Source organism: Micromys minutus (genome assembly GCF_963924665.1).
Source record: "Micromys minutus genome assembly, chromosome: 28".
NCBI lineage: Eukaryota > Metazoa > Chordata > Mammalia > Rodentia > Muridae > Micromys > Micromys minutus.
Genome location: NC_137963.1, coordinates 39,539,484 through 39,554,563, shown reverse-complemented (window position 1 = coordinate 39,554,563; position 15,080 = coordinate 39,539,484). Strand labels below are relative to the sequence as shown.

General features: G+C 45.2%; 1 protein-coding gene across 3 annotated transcripts in view; it reads left to right on the top strand.

Annotated features, from left to right (window-relative positions):
* UNC13B (unc-13 homolog B) overlaps positions 1-15,080 on the top strand; it is a gene marked incomplete at its 5' end in the record, with an annotated part of 98,616 nt that overhangs the window by 74,121 nt on the left and 9,415 nt on the right. For 2 of the 3 annotated variants that reach the window (XM_080940369.1, XM_080940367.1), the window contains 10 exons: positions 270-411; positions 1,861-2,030; positions 2,403-2,518; positions 2,721-2,884; positions 3,450-3,600; positions 7,225-7,293; positions 8,567-8,656; positions 9,295-9,423; positions 12,868-12,992; positions 13,628-13,713. In XM_080940369.1, coding sequence (XP_080796495.1) covers positions 270-411; positions 1,861-2,030; positions 2,403-2,518; positions 2,721-2,884; positions 3,450-3,600; positions 7,225-7,293; positions 8,567-8,656; positions 9,295-9,423; positions 12,868-12,992; positions 13,628-13,713 — 1,242 coding nt within the window. The remainder of the gene's footprint in view (positions 1-269; positions 412-1,860; positions 2,031-2,402; positions 2,519-2,720; positions 2,885-3,449; positions 3,601-7,224; positions 7,294-8,566; positions 8,657-9,294; positions 9,424-12,867; positions 12,993-13,627; positions 13,714-15,080) is intronic. The other variant, XM_080940368.1, reaches the window with a different exon arrangement.

The window sequence follows — 15,080 nt, the reverse complement described above, 5'->3', positions numbered from 1 at the left end:
GAAGCATGTTCACATTAGAGGGTTAAGGACCAGTGGAGCAGTCATTGGCAAGAAAAGACTCAAGTGGAGGAGATGGGATTCTTGGTTTAAGCTTGAGGAAGAGGCTGGTAGCCTGGGGCTAAGGGTAGATATGGACAAGTGAGGTTAGGTTTGCTGCGCACACATAGGAAGGCTTCTCTAAGTTGCAGAGACTGTGATTAGCCCTATGGGGGCTTCTGAGTTAACCTTGAAATGTACTCTAAACCTTTCGATTTGTTCGTGGGCTGCAGTGGTTTGTGCCCAGGGTCTACAAGCCAAAGACAAGACAGGATCCAGTGACCCTTATGTGACTGTGCAAGTTGGGAAAACCAAGAAGCGCACCAAGACCATTTTTGGAAATTTGAATCCTGTTTGGGAGGAGAAGTTTCATTTGTAAGTCACAGCGGGGTGGGTACATAGGACTGACCTTTCTGGAAATATGCATATTTTATAAGTGGTATTAAAACCCACTTTTCTGGCTTGGGCTCTAAGACTGGAGATTCTGGCGTGCTTCACTGGGCAACAGCCATACTTTCTTTGGGTTTCTTCTTATAGATTTGGTTGTTTACCCAGATGCTGTATTAATGAGGTCAGTTTATGGCCAGTACTTTTTCTAGCACTGGAAAGATCTTCCTACCCTGAAACTTCTTCCTAGCCTGCCTAGCAAGTGTTAAGATTTCTCGGGGTTGAGGCGAGAATGCCCTTGGGCCTGTAAGTGGATAATTAGGACTGGAAGATGGAAATCTTGGGTCTGGAGGAGTTTTTCTTTTTTTTGCTGTCCCAGCATATTCCTCCATTTCCTTTTCCTTGCCTCTCTTTCGACTATTTCACTGAAGCCTAGAACGTGGATGAAAGTCTGGAGTTGCCAGATGGCCTTGTCTCACATCCCTACTCCCAAGGTGTAAGATGAGGACTTTGGCTCTGAACCTGCTGAGCATCAGGATAGCTGTAATAGAGAGCAGGCTCTGTGACTCCCCAAGCCCTCACATTCACACGGAAAAGGACCACAGCTACTGGGGGAAGCACCCATTTGTCTGACAGTCTGAATAGTTCCTGCTGACTACTCTCATGTGGCTACTTTTAAAGAACTGGCGTATGATCATCATCTGTCACTAGTTATAGGCAAATAATTCGTCCTGTCCTATGGAAGATGCTTTACTTTATATGATACTGTGTGTCCAAGAATGAGTGACAGACCGTGTCTGTTCTCCAGAAGCTCATTGTTGATTTACCCATTGTTTTTCAAGAAGAGTAGTTATGTATAGTATTTTAATGGAAGTATCTTAGATGTGGAAATATATAAAAATAGATGGAAACAAGCAACACTTTCTGCTTAGTTCTGGTTTGAGGTGAGGGACCTATGGGGAGGAGAGAAAGATGGGAGACCTTATCTTCTCCAAAGCAAAAACACCACAGAAGAGAGAGCCATTGAGCAAAGAGTGATAGAAGTTCATAAGCCCAGAGTTAGGTGCATGGGGGAATTAGAAAGCTAAGCAGATATGACCTGATGACCCTGCGAGTCATGTAGCACCTTGTGGCTTTATGTTGTGGACTCTGAAGAAGGAACCAGCAGCTCTTCCTGGAGCCCTGTGGTATAATGGCTGACATAGTTAGCTGTATATAAGAAGCCAGAATTGACCATCACTACTCATTCCCTTCCCATCCAAGGACTGAAAGCCTTTTGCTTGGATAGGCTAATTCATTTGGAACTTGAGTGCCACAGTCTGCTGAATTTCTCTTTCTCTTTCAAGTGTAGTTAGTGGCCTTTTAGGGGTGGACACTCGAGGTGGTAGTGATGCTGCTAGGTCTGCCCAACCTAATCTCCACCCGCTCCTTGCACAGTGAGTGCCACAACTCTTCAGATCGAATTAAGGTACGTGTATGGGATGAGGATGATGACATCAAATCCAGAGTAAAGCAGCGGCTAAAGCGAGAGTCGGATGATTTCCTTGGCCAAACTATCATTGAAGTTCGAACACTGAGTGGAGAGATGGATGTCTGGTACAATCTGGGTAAGGAAACTGAACCATAAAATGTTACTGTGGAGACCGTTCAGAGAGCTCTAGGAAATCTACCAAATCACCAAGCTCCAGATCATACCGCTGTACAGACCTATCTGTCCTACTTTTAGTGCTGACATTGATGGGTGGAAAACAGAATGTCAGTGGCTAAAACTCATTCTAGCTTGGATAGCCCTCATGTTTCAGATCTTTCAGTCTTCATCCTAATCCCTAATCCCTATAAGTCTCTGACCACTCCTGCCCTTCCTCTTAGTTATTTGTAGTCTATGTGGCCACTTGGCTTTGTGCTATCTTCCCCCCTTGGGTTAGCCAGCTATAGATAATTGCATTGCTGTGAAATCCCAAGTCTCTTTTCCTTTGTAGAGAAGAGAACAGACAAGTCAGCCGTATCGGGGGCTATCCGACTGCAAATCAACGTGGAGATCAAGGGAGAGGAGAAGGTAGCCCCATACCATGTGCAATATACATGTCTCCATGAGGTGAGCAACACTTTGAGAGTGGAGGGCTGGAAAGCAGGGATGGGCTTTTAACCATAAGTGAGGTTGGCAGGTGTGTGAGGGACCAGACTGTTCTTTTCTTTCACTGGAAGAACTGAGCAGTGACATGACAGAAAATTTTCTACGAAATTTTTAGTTGTGATGTGCTCGTAACCCACCTTTCTCTCTGCTCTGTGTTCTGCAGAATCTTTTCCACTACCTCACAGACGTTCAGGGCAGTGGAGGAGTCTGGATCCCAGAGGCTCGGGGGGATGATGCATGGAAGGTGTACTTCGACGAGACAGCCCAAGAAATTGTGGATGAATTTGCCATGCGCTACGGCATCGAGTCCATATATCAGGCCATGACGTGAGGCTCCCTGGGGTCCTGGGAACCAGCTACTAATACTTCGGGTAGCTAATGAAGCACAGGACATAGCAGACAGGCGTTTAGTAGGCATAAAGCGCAATGATTTCATACTTCTTTTTGAGCTGGGTGGAGTGTGTCTGTGCCCCAAGGCAAAAAAACATACATTGGAAAGGGAATATGTTTGCCAGCATCTCAGGAATGCCTCTTTACCCATCAAGATGATGGTTAGGAAAGGAAAGAGGTATGAGTGGGTATACAAAGACACAGGACCAGATAACTAACAAGCTGACCTAGATTACCCCGAGAGTCAGCAAAGAGCACACTAAACTGTAGGGAAAACATTTCTCTGTGGAATCTACCAGCACTCCTATAAAAGAAATTCTTGCCTACTGGGAGAAATGTCAACTGGTGATGTTGCCATAGCAACGCACACAAGAATCTATTCCACGTAAGCAGAGGGAGCTGACTGACCTGGCTGCACCTCCACAAACTTTTAATTGGGTTCATACTTGGCTACTGCTGCAGTCTGTGAAGAGCCTTTGAGAACGACGATTCTGTTTTTTAGGCACTTTGCGTGTTTGTCATCCAAGTACATGTGTCCTGGCGTGCCAGCCGTGATGAGCACCTTGCTGGCCAATATCAATGCCTATTATGCTCACACAACTGCCTCCACTAACGTCTCTGCATCTGATCGTTTTGCGGCCTCCAACTTTGGTGTGAGTACAATGAAATGCCCGTATCCAAATGCTATCAGTTGATAGCTTGCTGTTTTCTGGTCAGTTGTGTGGAGTTGACTGATGTGATGTGCTTAATACTCAGATAGTTGCTACTTGAAAGACAGCCTCTTTTCTTCTTCAAGATAAGATGACTAAGAGACTATCCTCAGACTGTAGGAAAGGATGACACTACTGTGCTTTAGAAGACATTGCTCTGTGGGCCACCGTAATTGAATCACAGTGTCGCTTAGTCTTACATCCCTTACTCACAGTGTGACCTGACATAAATTCAGGATAAACAGGCTGAAATGACCTCTCATGAAAGCATAAAGTTACATCAGTAATCTTACGTAATCCTCACAGTCTACTGCATCTGTGATCCCTGATTTTTAGAACTCAAAATGTTTTTGTTGCTAATAGAGTTTTTCTGTAGATGAGCTAATATAATTGATTAAGCCATCGAGTCCTATTATGTATTCATTTAATCAACATCTATTGATATATCCAAAATAATGAATTCTGGAAATGTGCTAACAGCCTACAGGCATGTGATTCCATATTTAATGATACTTTTCCTATGAGAACTGTTAAATTGGTATATATTTATATTTTTAATATTAAAATATACACTAAGGAAAAGTACAGGGAACTTGGTTAAAAGAGAGACTTCTTGTGTCTTTCTGTCCACTTTTCAAACACATCACTATCTTTTCTCCCTCCACCACTGTTAGACTCTGGCTATAAAGCTGTTAGGAATGTCCCAGAAGAGCAGGATAGTAGTGGTACACAGCTTTGATCCCAGTACTTCGAGGTCTATAAGAGTGATTTCCAGGGCAGCCAGGGCTACAAAAAGAAACCCTGTCTTGCAGCAGATGCTGGCGAGGATGCAGAGAAAGAGGAGCACTCCTCCACTGTTGGTGGGGTTATAAGCTGGTACAACCACTCTGGAAATCAGTGTGGCGGTTCCTCAGAAAATTGGACATAGTCCTACCTGAGGACACAGCTATTCCACTCCTGGGCATATGCCCAAGAGATACTCCAACATACAATAAGAACACATGCTCCACCATGTTCATAGCAGCCTTATTTATAATAGCCAGAAGCTGGAAAGAACCCAGATGTCCTTCAGTAGATGAATGGATACAAAAAATGGTGGCATATTTACACAATGGAGGAACCCTCCATTTGAGGGTCAGAGGATTCCCGACCTGAGGGTCTGGTCCTTCAGGAGTACCACTCAGCTACTAAAAACAATGACTTTATGAAATTTCTAGGAAAATGGATGTATCTAGAGAATATCATCCTGAGTGAAATAACCCAATGACAAAAGAACAGACATAATATGCAGTCACTGATAATTGGATACTAGCCCCAGAAAGCTCTGAATACCCAAGAAAGAACTCACAGATAATATGAAGCTCAAAGGGGGGGGCACTAAAAAGTGGAAGCCTCAGTCCTTCTTAGGTAAAAAAGAAGTGTATAGCACCCACGCAGAGTGAGGTACACCTAGACCTTAAATCATTAATAACTCAAGAACTAAGAAGATAGCCTTGTGACAATTTTTGGTATTTAAAAATCATGTTTAATCTTTACACGCCAAGAAAAATTTGACTATTTCCATGTTACATTTTGTTTTACATGTACTTTATGGTTATGGTAACTAGTAAGATTTCAATGCATACTATCAAACCTTTAAAAAAATCAAGTACTGACAAAAATATATTCATATAGTTTTATGCCAAAATGCTTTTAAAAATCTGTACATGTATGTCTCTGTCTCTGCCTCTCTCTCTCTCTCTCTCTCTCCCTCCCTCCCTCCCTCCCTCCCTCCCTCCCTCTCTCTCTCTCTCTCTCTCTCTCTCTTTAAATAAGTGTAAGGGGAAATTAAAAAAAAAGAAGAAGAAGAAGAAACCCTGTCTTGAAACCTACCCCACAAAGAATTCCCAAGAGGCTCCTTGGCACCAAAGTAGCAAGGAAGAGGTGGAGGCCCATTCTTTAATCTGTCCCCCCTGACCAAGACCAGCTTGGTCAATCAACAGGTTCTCCAGGGCAGGAGCAAGGATTAAAATAAAAAAGAGACAATTAGACAAAATTATAACATGACTCCAGCCAGTTCTGAGACTGAAGTGGAACTTTTTTATTTTTTCAGTCTGCTTTTAAACCACTTTAATTACATGCAGAAAGATAAGATCAGTTCTGAGTCAAGGAACAAGCAAGGTAATAATCAAAAATCCTGTAAACATCTTTCTGGAGGCCAGGAGACAAAAGGGACTCCAAGAGACAAAGGGACTGTCACACATACATCCAGTGAGCCTGTCCGAACGTCAAATGTGAATGTTTTTAATCTAGGCCAGTTTCCTGAGCCCAGGGCCAGAGTCAGATTCCAGCCTTGAGTTTACTTCTTTTGTCCACTGCTGCTGCCAACTGTGACTGTCCATTGGCACAAAAAAGCTCTCTACACCCCTCCCCACAGGCCCCCAGGCTAGAGAGACTTCAGTTGGACATTGGACACAGACTCACTTTGCTGAATGCAGATGTGAGAGAGTGGGGCTTGGGGGTAGGCAAAGGGGCCTGTGATGGAATGAGAAAGATTCAGAATGTTTTAGTATATTCAGGGAAGGTGTCCTGAGGGGACAGAGCTTGGGAGCTTGGAAGTGTCTGATTGGGGCCATGATGTAGGTAGCTGGAAGCAGGTGTTAAGAGTCCACTGCTCCTGTCCATGTATGTGCCTGGCTCCCCCAGCCTCACTTTGGGCTAACAGCTGCTCATTTAAGGGTTTGGTTGTCTGCTCTGTCCCCAGCCCTTCCAAGGTACTTACTACCTGTAAGGAAGCTAGAAGGACCCTTGAGGGACATTGAAGACTATGGCTCTGAGAAACTGTTGAAGACCATCTGCAGCCTCTGAGTCCCACATCACCTAACCCTGACAATTCCCCAGACCATTTTGGGCTTGTCAGACCAAGGATAACTCAGCTAGATGACCCTCACCTTAGGCCTTCCCCAGACTCTGCTGCTAGGGTTGGGAAGAGCAAAGCTGAAACTGCCGTTACAAGGCTCCCAGGATGAGGTCTCTCCTAGCCCTGCATTCTCTGTTCATTGGCCGTGCTCTATAGGTAGGATCTCAGACCCACAGGGCAGTTAGTGCTCAGGGGCTCTCTAGTGCCTGGGGGGTTTCGATCATCCTTCTGGGTATGGTATGAAGAATCTGTGTATCAATAAATGTTTTATTTAAAGCTCAAAAAAAAAAATGCCCAAAGAGAAGGCCAGAGATCTCAGACTCAGGAACAAGTTGGAGAAAGTGTTGTTTGGATTTCCTTTGCTGACTGAGATGGATTAAGGTCTCAAACAGAGATTGCAATCAGTGGTCACATCATGTATTCAGAAAGATTGTTTTTCTCCAGGACATGTGAGTGTGAAGGGGTTCCTAGTTCAAGACTGTGCTGCTAAAGGATTACCTATTTCCCTTTCTGTTGATTTTCCCATTGACAGAGCTCAGAAAAGATGTGTTGCCAACCACATGCTTCCCCCAACTCTCTCTCCTTGTCCATTGTAGTTCTGTTTCTACTGTAGTCAAGGGGGCTCATAAACAGACTGCTTCTCTTTCCTATTCCTTTCTTACCTTCAGAAAGAAAGATTTGTAAAACTGCTGGACCAGCTACACAACTCACTGAGGATAGACCTCTCTACATACAGGGTGAGTGAGGACATAACATGGGGAGAGGAATGAGTGATATAACAGTCTGGAAGGTGTAGGCACGCCTCAGCCATAAGGATGTGTCATTATACCCGCTTGGATGGGCAATGCCATTAACACCCATGGTTCTTCTGATGGCATTGTAGTGAACAAGTGGCCAGTACAGCTGCTTTTAGTGGACACGTGGCTTTCCAACCCTATTCTTCTCATCCTATCCAGCTTTGTAATAGCAATCTTTGCTGGAACTTCCCTTAAAATATTAGATACTTAGCTATATTCTCCCCCTTACCCTCCCCCTCCTTCCTTCCCTCCTTCCTTCCTTTTCTCTCTCTTTCTCCCCCTCCCTTCTCAATTCCTGAGAGAGGTATGAGTCTTTGGCTAGTGGAAGAAAGAGTAACCTGTCTTACACAAGTAAAGTGTGGTAGGTGTTATATCTTTTTCCAGTACAGGAGGAAATAGATGTAGGGGAATGGGTACCTGAGATGGCTCAGGATGAAAAAGTTGACAGCTTCTCAGCTCCTTCTGAGTTAGGCCTTCTTAAATGTGCTTTGTCACTTAAAGTGTCACACCGCTCCACAGCAGGCACTCCCCAGCCTCCAACTTAACGAAGTGAGGACTTTGGCTGTCTCCCCTTTCCTTACATGGAGGAATAACTCCATGTCCTCTGCAGGCTGAAAGCTGATGGAGTGGAGGATAGCCCAGTCTTTCCTTCATCTCTCCATGGCAGCTTCCTCCTAAAATTTATGTCAGAGAGTAATTAATGACATGCGGGAAAGTCTTAAGGAATTCACTTCAAAGATTTTGTTCAGAACTCTGCCATCTGCTGGCTCCAGAACACTAGAGGAGCAGCGTTGACTGAAAGTACAGTTCTGGATCTGCGTGGTCTCTGGTGTGGCTTCATTTGTATCCATGATGTGCAGTTGGGTTATAGCTTCTGAAGTACTTACTGGGTGTAAGAAGCTTCATTTAAGGAGGGAGGGAGGGAGAGGGAGAGGGTGCATGGCAGGGACCGACTGTATCTGTGTTCATTGGAATAAATGCCCACACATTCATGGGAAGAAGTGTGGCTGCTGGGATGTGAAGTACTCGTCTTGGCACTAGGTAAGGACCTGCCTGCTTCAGTAGGGAGGACAAAGGAACCAGTAATGTAGGTGGTTCAGCCACAGAAAATCCTAGTGGGCAGCAGCTAGGAAAAATTTGGTTCCATTACTTTTGGTGGTGAAGGTTCTGTGTTCCTCTGTTCCTTTCTTCACATTTGCTTGGTTTGTAACAGAATAACTTTCCTGCTGGGAGCCCTGAGCGGCTTCAGGATTTAAAATCTACAGTGGATTTGCTGACCAGCATTACTTTCTTCAGGATGAAGGTAAAGGTAGACAGAGCTGGTAGTGCTGGGCTGAGGACTTGGTCATAGAAACCTGGAGGGTAAGAGTCATTGGAGAGTCTGAGGCTAGTTTCCATTTCCAAATATAGCCATTCCCTGGGTTATTTCTAGGAATGTGTAATCCATAGATCAGTGAGGAAGGAAGTTCTCCTCATGAGCTACCCTGCTTGTAGCTGGTGTTTGTGACTTTTCTCATCACTATGACAGGACACCTGACAACCACAACTAAAAGGGCAGGAGGTTTTGTTTAAATCCCAGTTCTTGGGATACAGTCCATTGCGGCAGGAAGGGAATGAACAGCACAGGGGCTTAGTCCAGGACAAGGAGGACTCGCTGCTTCTGCTTCTCATGTCTTGGTGGATCAGGGAGCAGGGCCACACTAACCTTCAAAGACCTGCTCCTGTTGACCTATGTCTGATAGCTAGACACCATGTCCCAGATGCTCCACCACCTCCCCAAACAGTACCTGTAAATGCTCAAAACATGAGCCTATAGGGGACATTTTTCATCAAACCATAACACTGGGCAACGTTATGACGGGTGGGTGGCGTGGGTGACGGTTGGGAAGCTCCCCTGGGTACACAGAACCCCAGGCCTGTATTTCTTCTGTTAACTGGCAGGTGCAAGAACTTCAGAGTCCCCCAAGAGCCAGCCAGGTGGTAAAGGACTGTGTGAAAGCCTGCTTGAACTCTACATATGAATATATCTTCAACAACTGCCATGACCTCTACAGTCACCAGTACCAGCTGGTAAGAGCTTTGGAATTAGTGAGGCCAGCTGACAGCAGGCCTTGGGAACCTCAGTTTTCCTTTACTAGAAAGTCATGGTGGAAAGCAGCTCAAAACACAGTCTTTGTTCTCAAGGACCAGCAAGTTGTTGACTTTGGACCATTTGTCTCATAGCCTAGATGTCTCTGAATTGACAAAGGGCCTTTATAAAAAAAAAATACAGCACACAAGTACCTGAGCTGAGCAGAAGTGTCTGTGATCAACTTTGTTTGGAGCAGTTTGGTGACTCAGTTTGTGTGGAATTCTCAGGGCATCCCAGGATCTTTCTTTCCCCTTTACTGTCTCAAGGTTAATTTCAGACGTGTTCAGATTCATGTAAGTTCTGTGCTGCCTTCCTCCGAGACTACACCTGTCTCTGAGCTCCTAGCATGAAAATTAACTTTTCTCTGTGGTGACTCATTCTTCAGTTCACGGTAATCTGAGATTATATTCGATTGACTCTCAAGGCTGAGCCTAACCTTCTGTGAGGCTGAGCCACTTTATCTGTTCTAGGCTAGATTCTAACTCAGTGCTCAGAAACTTAGTTCGTTTTTCTTTAAACAAATTATCACATTTTTATTTGATTGTTTTGTGTATGTGTATGCACACACAAACATGGGAGTGAGAAGAATGCCTGTAAGAATCGGTTCTCCTTCTACCATGGTAGTTCCAGGGACTGAACTCAGCTCAGCAGACTTGGTGAAAGGTACCTTTACCGGCTGAGCCATCTTTCTGGATCCTTCCAATTATATAACTCCTCTGCCAGGACTTTTTTTAGCTCCAATAACTCAATTACAGTTATGTCTTGCTAACTATGCTTCTGAAGATTCCTTCAGTGCAATAAACACACACAGTCCAACACGTTTACATATGTGTATGTATGTATGAATGGATGTATATGTATATGAAATGTACCAGGCCAGGTCTGAGAAGCCTCAAGTGCTCCCTAAAGAACTCCCCAGTCTCGCATGCATGCATGTGTATTCACCCAGTGTGGTCTTTTAGAAGTGTTTTTAGAAAGGCGTAAGATTGAAGAGATTCCAAGGAGGAAAAAATTCAGTCTTGATTCAACAATGGGAAAAATTACATAAGGGAAGAGAGATTTTGAAAAGCAGTAGGGCCGAATGGTGGAAGTTTATCTGAACGCCCATCTTTCCTTGGTGAACGTCCATGACAGTGATTCTCAACCTGTGGGTAGTTGTTTATGGGTAAACAGCCTTTTCACAGCAGTCACCTAAGATCACTGGAAAACAGAAATATTTACACTGTAATTGATAACAGTAGCACAATTATTAAGTAGCAATGACAGTAATTTTATGGTTGGGGTCACCACACCTGAGATGTGGCTGAGAGCCACTGCTCTAAAATCTTTCTTTCTCTGCCTTCTTTCATTCTAAATGCTCTCTTCATGCCAGCCGTGTATTTGAGGCTTTCCCATTTAAAGGTTTTATAAACCCTTCCACTGGTTTTGATCTCCGTGGGAGGTTTTTCTGGGGCCTTTGTTTAGATCGTGGTACATTTTGGGTTCCTCTGTCATTCATCTATGGATTCTCTCTGGCCAGGGAAAGATACTGTTCTCAGCTTTAATCTTTCACCCATACAGATGTTTTAATATTTGATCTCCTTGCCCCAGCATAATAATGGACAAAACTCTGAAGAGGGCCTGCAAATGCTCCAGGGCTTTGGCTTTAGTCTTTTTATTTTGCTGTCTACTTAGTACTTTCTGTGATCCCATTTTCCTGAGGCAATGTATGCACTCAAGCAGAGTCTTGGAGTTTCCATTCATTTGCATATCAATCTTCCACTAGTCCATATTTCCTGTACCAGTCCTGAGTCAGAGCTCATTCACCCACCCATTCACTTAACACAGGAAGCCTTAGAACACAGTTCTGCCTTGGGGGAGATTATTGTTTGGTAGAAATGAAGGCAAATCACTGCATTTCTTTTTTGTTTTGTATTATTACGTATATTATAGCATTGCATATCTGGTATGCTAATACCAGAAATTCATAGATTGTTCTGGGAGCCCAGGGGAGAGTCATCTAACCGAGCCAGGAGTGCCAGGACAACTTTGCGGAAGTAAAGGTCTGGCTGGATTTTGAGGAAGGCACAGTAGAAGTGATACCAGAACTGGAGCTGAGAGAGAAAGGGGGAGACAGAATACTTGGAGGCACATGTTAATTTAAGGAGTCCCGAGCAGTTTTATTCAGGTGTTTGTAATCAGACTCTGGAGCCCATCTATTGTGAGGTCAAATCTTAGCTCTGGGACGGTGGGCAGTCATAAAACCTCACATGAGAAACTGGTAACGTGTGCTCAAGACGGGATGAGATAGTGTGTGCAAAGCCTTTAACACCTCCAGGCACCACAGTGAGCATGGTGCAGTGCCACAGCAGAACCGGGAGGACATGGAGTGGAGAGAAAAGGGATCATCCTAAAGGCCGCTGTGTCACATGAGGACCATGAAGAGCTCTGAGATTCCATAGAGAGAAATCACTGGAGGATGTAGTGGACGAGCTCAAAGGCCAAGGGTGTGTCTTTTGAGTGAGGCTTTGCTGGGATAGTGGCAGAAAAACTAAAAGATACGTATCAGTGATACTGAGGTCCGTTCAATAATGTAAGGATTCAGTCCTGGTCTCTGCTGACCTGTTGTTGATACAGGCTCATTAGGGAAATTCGGACACTGCAGTAACGTAGTGTTCAAAGTTCCATGTTTGCCTCTGTTCCCTTGAAAAAGAATGTCTATTTCAGTCCCAGTGGTGATCATAACTTGTTTTTGTCTGGGGTCTGAATGTGAGTGACTGTTTTTTTCCTGAGACTCATTGTTGTATTCCTTTGCCTCCTTCTAAGCCAGTCCTCTTCTCCAGATAGGCAAATAGCTTTCTAGCTAATGATAGCCTTCAAGGGATCCAAGGAGACGGGCCCAAATGAAAGTTAGGTCAGACTATGCAGTTTGTCCTGCTCAGCTTGAAGGGCTTCTTAGAGTTGGAGTGTCTGTGTGTTTGGAATGTCTGTGCTGTGTGAAGTGTGGATCTGAAGAGGGACATCTGAAAAAGGAAGGTTGCCAGGGGGTAGACGGATCTTACAGGCCTGTTAGTGAGGCCAGAGGATGCTCATTCGAGCCAGAGTCATGTGTAAGTGAGGGGGGGAGCATGAGTGAGTGCTTTTATATCTCTCAGCTTGTCCAAGCTTACCAGCGAGAGCCCCGGAGCCGAGGACAGCAGTTCTCAATGGGCGAAGGGTCTCCCAGTAGTCACCCCTCTTATGGAACAGAGGCAGACATTTGGAAAACATGTGCCAGAAGAGGAAGTATCCCTGACCTTAAGCTGGCAGGCATAGAGCAGGAAAAAGAGAGGGGAAGAGTCTTTGCAGTACTGATGTGACCAGCTCCCTTTCTCCATGCCCCACCCCAACCCCTGAACACGAAGCAGGAACAACCACTGGAGGAACCAGGGCCCAGCATCCGGAACTTGGATTTTTGGCCCAAACTCATCACGCTCATTGTGTCGATCATAGAGGAGGATAAGAATTCCTACACACCTGTTCTGAACCAGTGAGTACCGCCCTACTCAGCTCTGTCTGCTCGGTCATTGGTCTGTCCATCTAACAGCCTCTCTTTCCTATCTCTGTATGTTCGCAGCGCCACCTCTTCCAACTGTCCGTCCATCTGTCCCTCTGTCCCTTGTATCTGTCTGGGTAACTGTTTCTGGAGACAGGTGTGGAAATAAAAAGGGGGGCCCTGTGCAGAATGGAATGGCCTCCCCAGAGAGAAAGGCTTCTGGGACTGGGACTGTTAGGGGAACCCCAGGGGATCCAGAGATTGTGTGTGCATGTGCCTGTCCAAAATGAAAAAAAGCTGGCCTCTTAAGGCCTGCCCTCTGCTCTTTCTCCTGCAGCTTATCTGTGCAGAGCCACCCTCCAGCCTCTACCTTCCCTGGGGATTCAATGCCTTGTCTGTTCCTTCTGGGCATTCTGTCCTTTGGATTCATCTTAGCCAGTATGGTCCCCGTGTCCATTATTTATTCTCCTGCTGATCCCTGGGCCCTTTTTATTCTAGACTCAGCCTAGTCCTGTTCCCTAGGGCTGTTCTTCTCTTCGTTATATCCTTTGAGAACTAGGTACCTTGGGATAAAAAAAAACCAAGTAGCTGTTGCCTTGATGTTTACCATGCTTTTTCCCATCTCTCAGGTTTCCTCAGGAGCTGAATGTAGGGAAAGTCAGTGCTGAAGTGATGTGGCACCTGTTTGCTCAAGACATGAAATACGCACTGGAGGGTAAGGGTCTGCTAGATTCCACCTATCACAAGCTCTCTCTCCTTTCCCACACAACTTCAGGTTCTTTAGAGGGCTTCTAGCCACCGTGGCAGGTAAGCCATGGGAAACACAGGGTGGACAAAGCTGTAGCCAAAAGAGCCAAATAAAGACAATGTGTGTGAGGTGTGGGCTTCTCCTTCCAGCTTTATAACACGTACCCATGCAGGACCTGTCCAGCCCCGAGCACAGCTTCACCCATGGTGAAGGTTTTCAGAATAGTGCCTTGCTTCCTAGAGTTATCTTTATGGTTTTGAAGAACAAGAGAAGCTTAAATATCCAGAGATGTCATTCTTTTCTTATCCTTTCGGCCTGGCTTTCTTTGAAACCTGCTCAGAGAGCTACTTCCCTCAGCCCTCGGAGCCGGAGCAGATAAGTCTCTCCACTCTGTTCATTCGGCTTCTCACCCTCCCAAAGATAGCACCTTCCGGCTCTGCCAGACTCTCATCTGCACCCATCTGTGCACCAGTGTAGCCGCCGCTCCTGCATTGTATATGTTAGTCTAGCTCCTCAGTCTGGGGACATGGATCTAGAAGGAAAAGCCGTCTGGGACAAGCGCAAGGCAGAGTTTGTGCTCCACTTGGGTGAAGGGAAGACGTGGGTCATCACTCTCAGACGTTTAAGCCTGTGAGGTTTAGAATCAGCGATTCTTGAGGTTGGAACACACTTTGAAGATCTGAACTAAGTTGTTACAATCAGACTACATGTGTGATTTACATTGTGTAAGTCAGCCCCCAAGCAGTGGCTGTCTTGCTTACTTTGGGCAATGTAATCCACACATTGGTTGAAAGATTATGCAGGTTTTACCTGACGTCACTGCCTTAGTGAAACAGCACTTACCAAACCTGATGGGAAATTCGGTGTCAATTCTTGATGAACATCTTTGGTGGGCTTAACAGAAAAAGTAAATACCTCTGAAAACTGAATCAACGCACTTGAGTTAAGGGGAAACCCACTTGCTAGGCTTCGGGCCTTTTCCCTGGTATGAGTAAAGTCAGCTTGCTTTTTCAGCCATTTAATTTTGTGAGTCCCCATTTTCTCATCTATACACTAGGAATAGCAGTGGGCTCTGTTTCTTGAGCTGATGCAGTAACTGAAGTATAGAAAGCACGGCTAGCAAACCTCAGCTCCGAGGAAAGCTCAACTATTAGGAACAGAAGGAGCCATTGACCTGCTGTGTGACACACATGTGGATATTTAAGTTGTTACTTCTTTAAAAGATAGGGGCATCAAAGAGAAGGGGCACACACAATGAAAGGCTGTGCTGATGCAAGAATGAGGGAGAGGCTGACCACAGCAGGGGATGGAGATGGAAGAGTAGGCTGTGACAG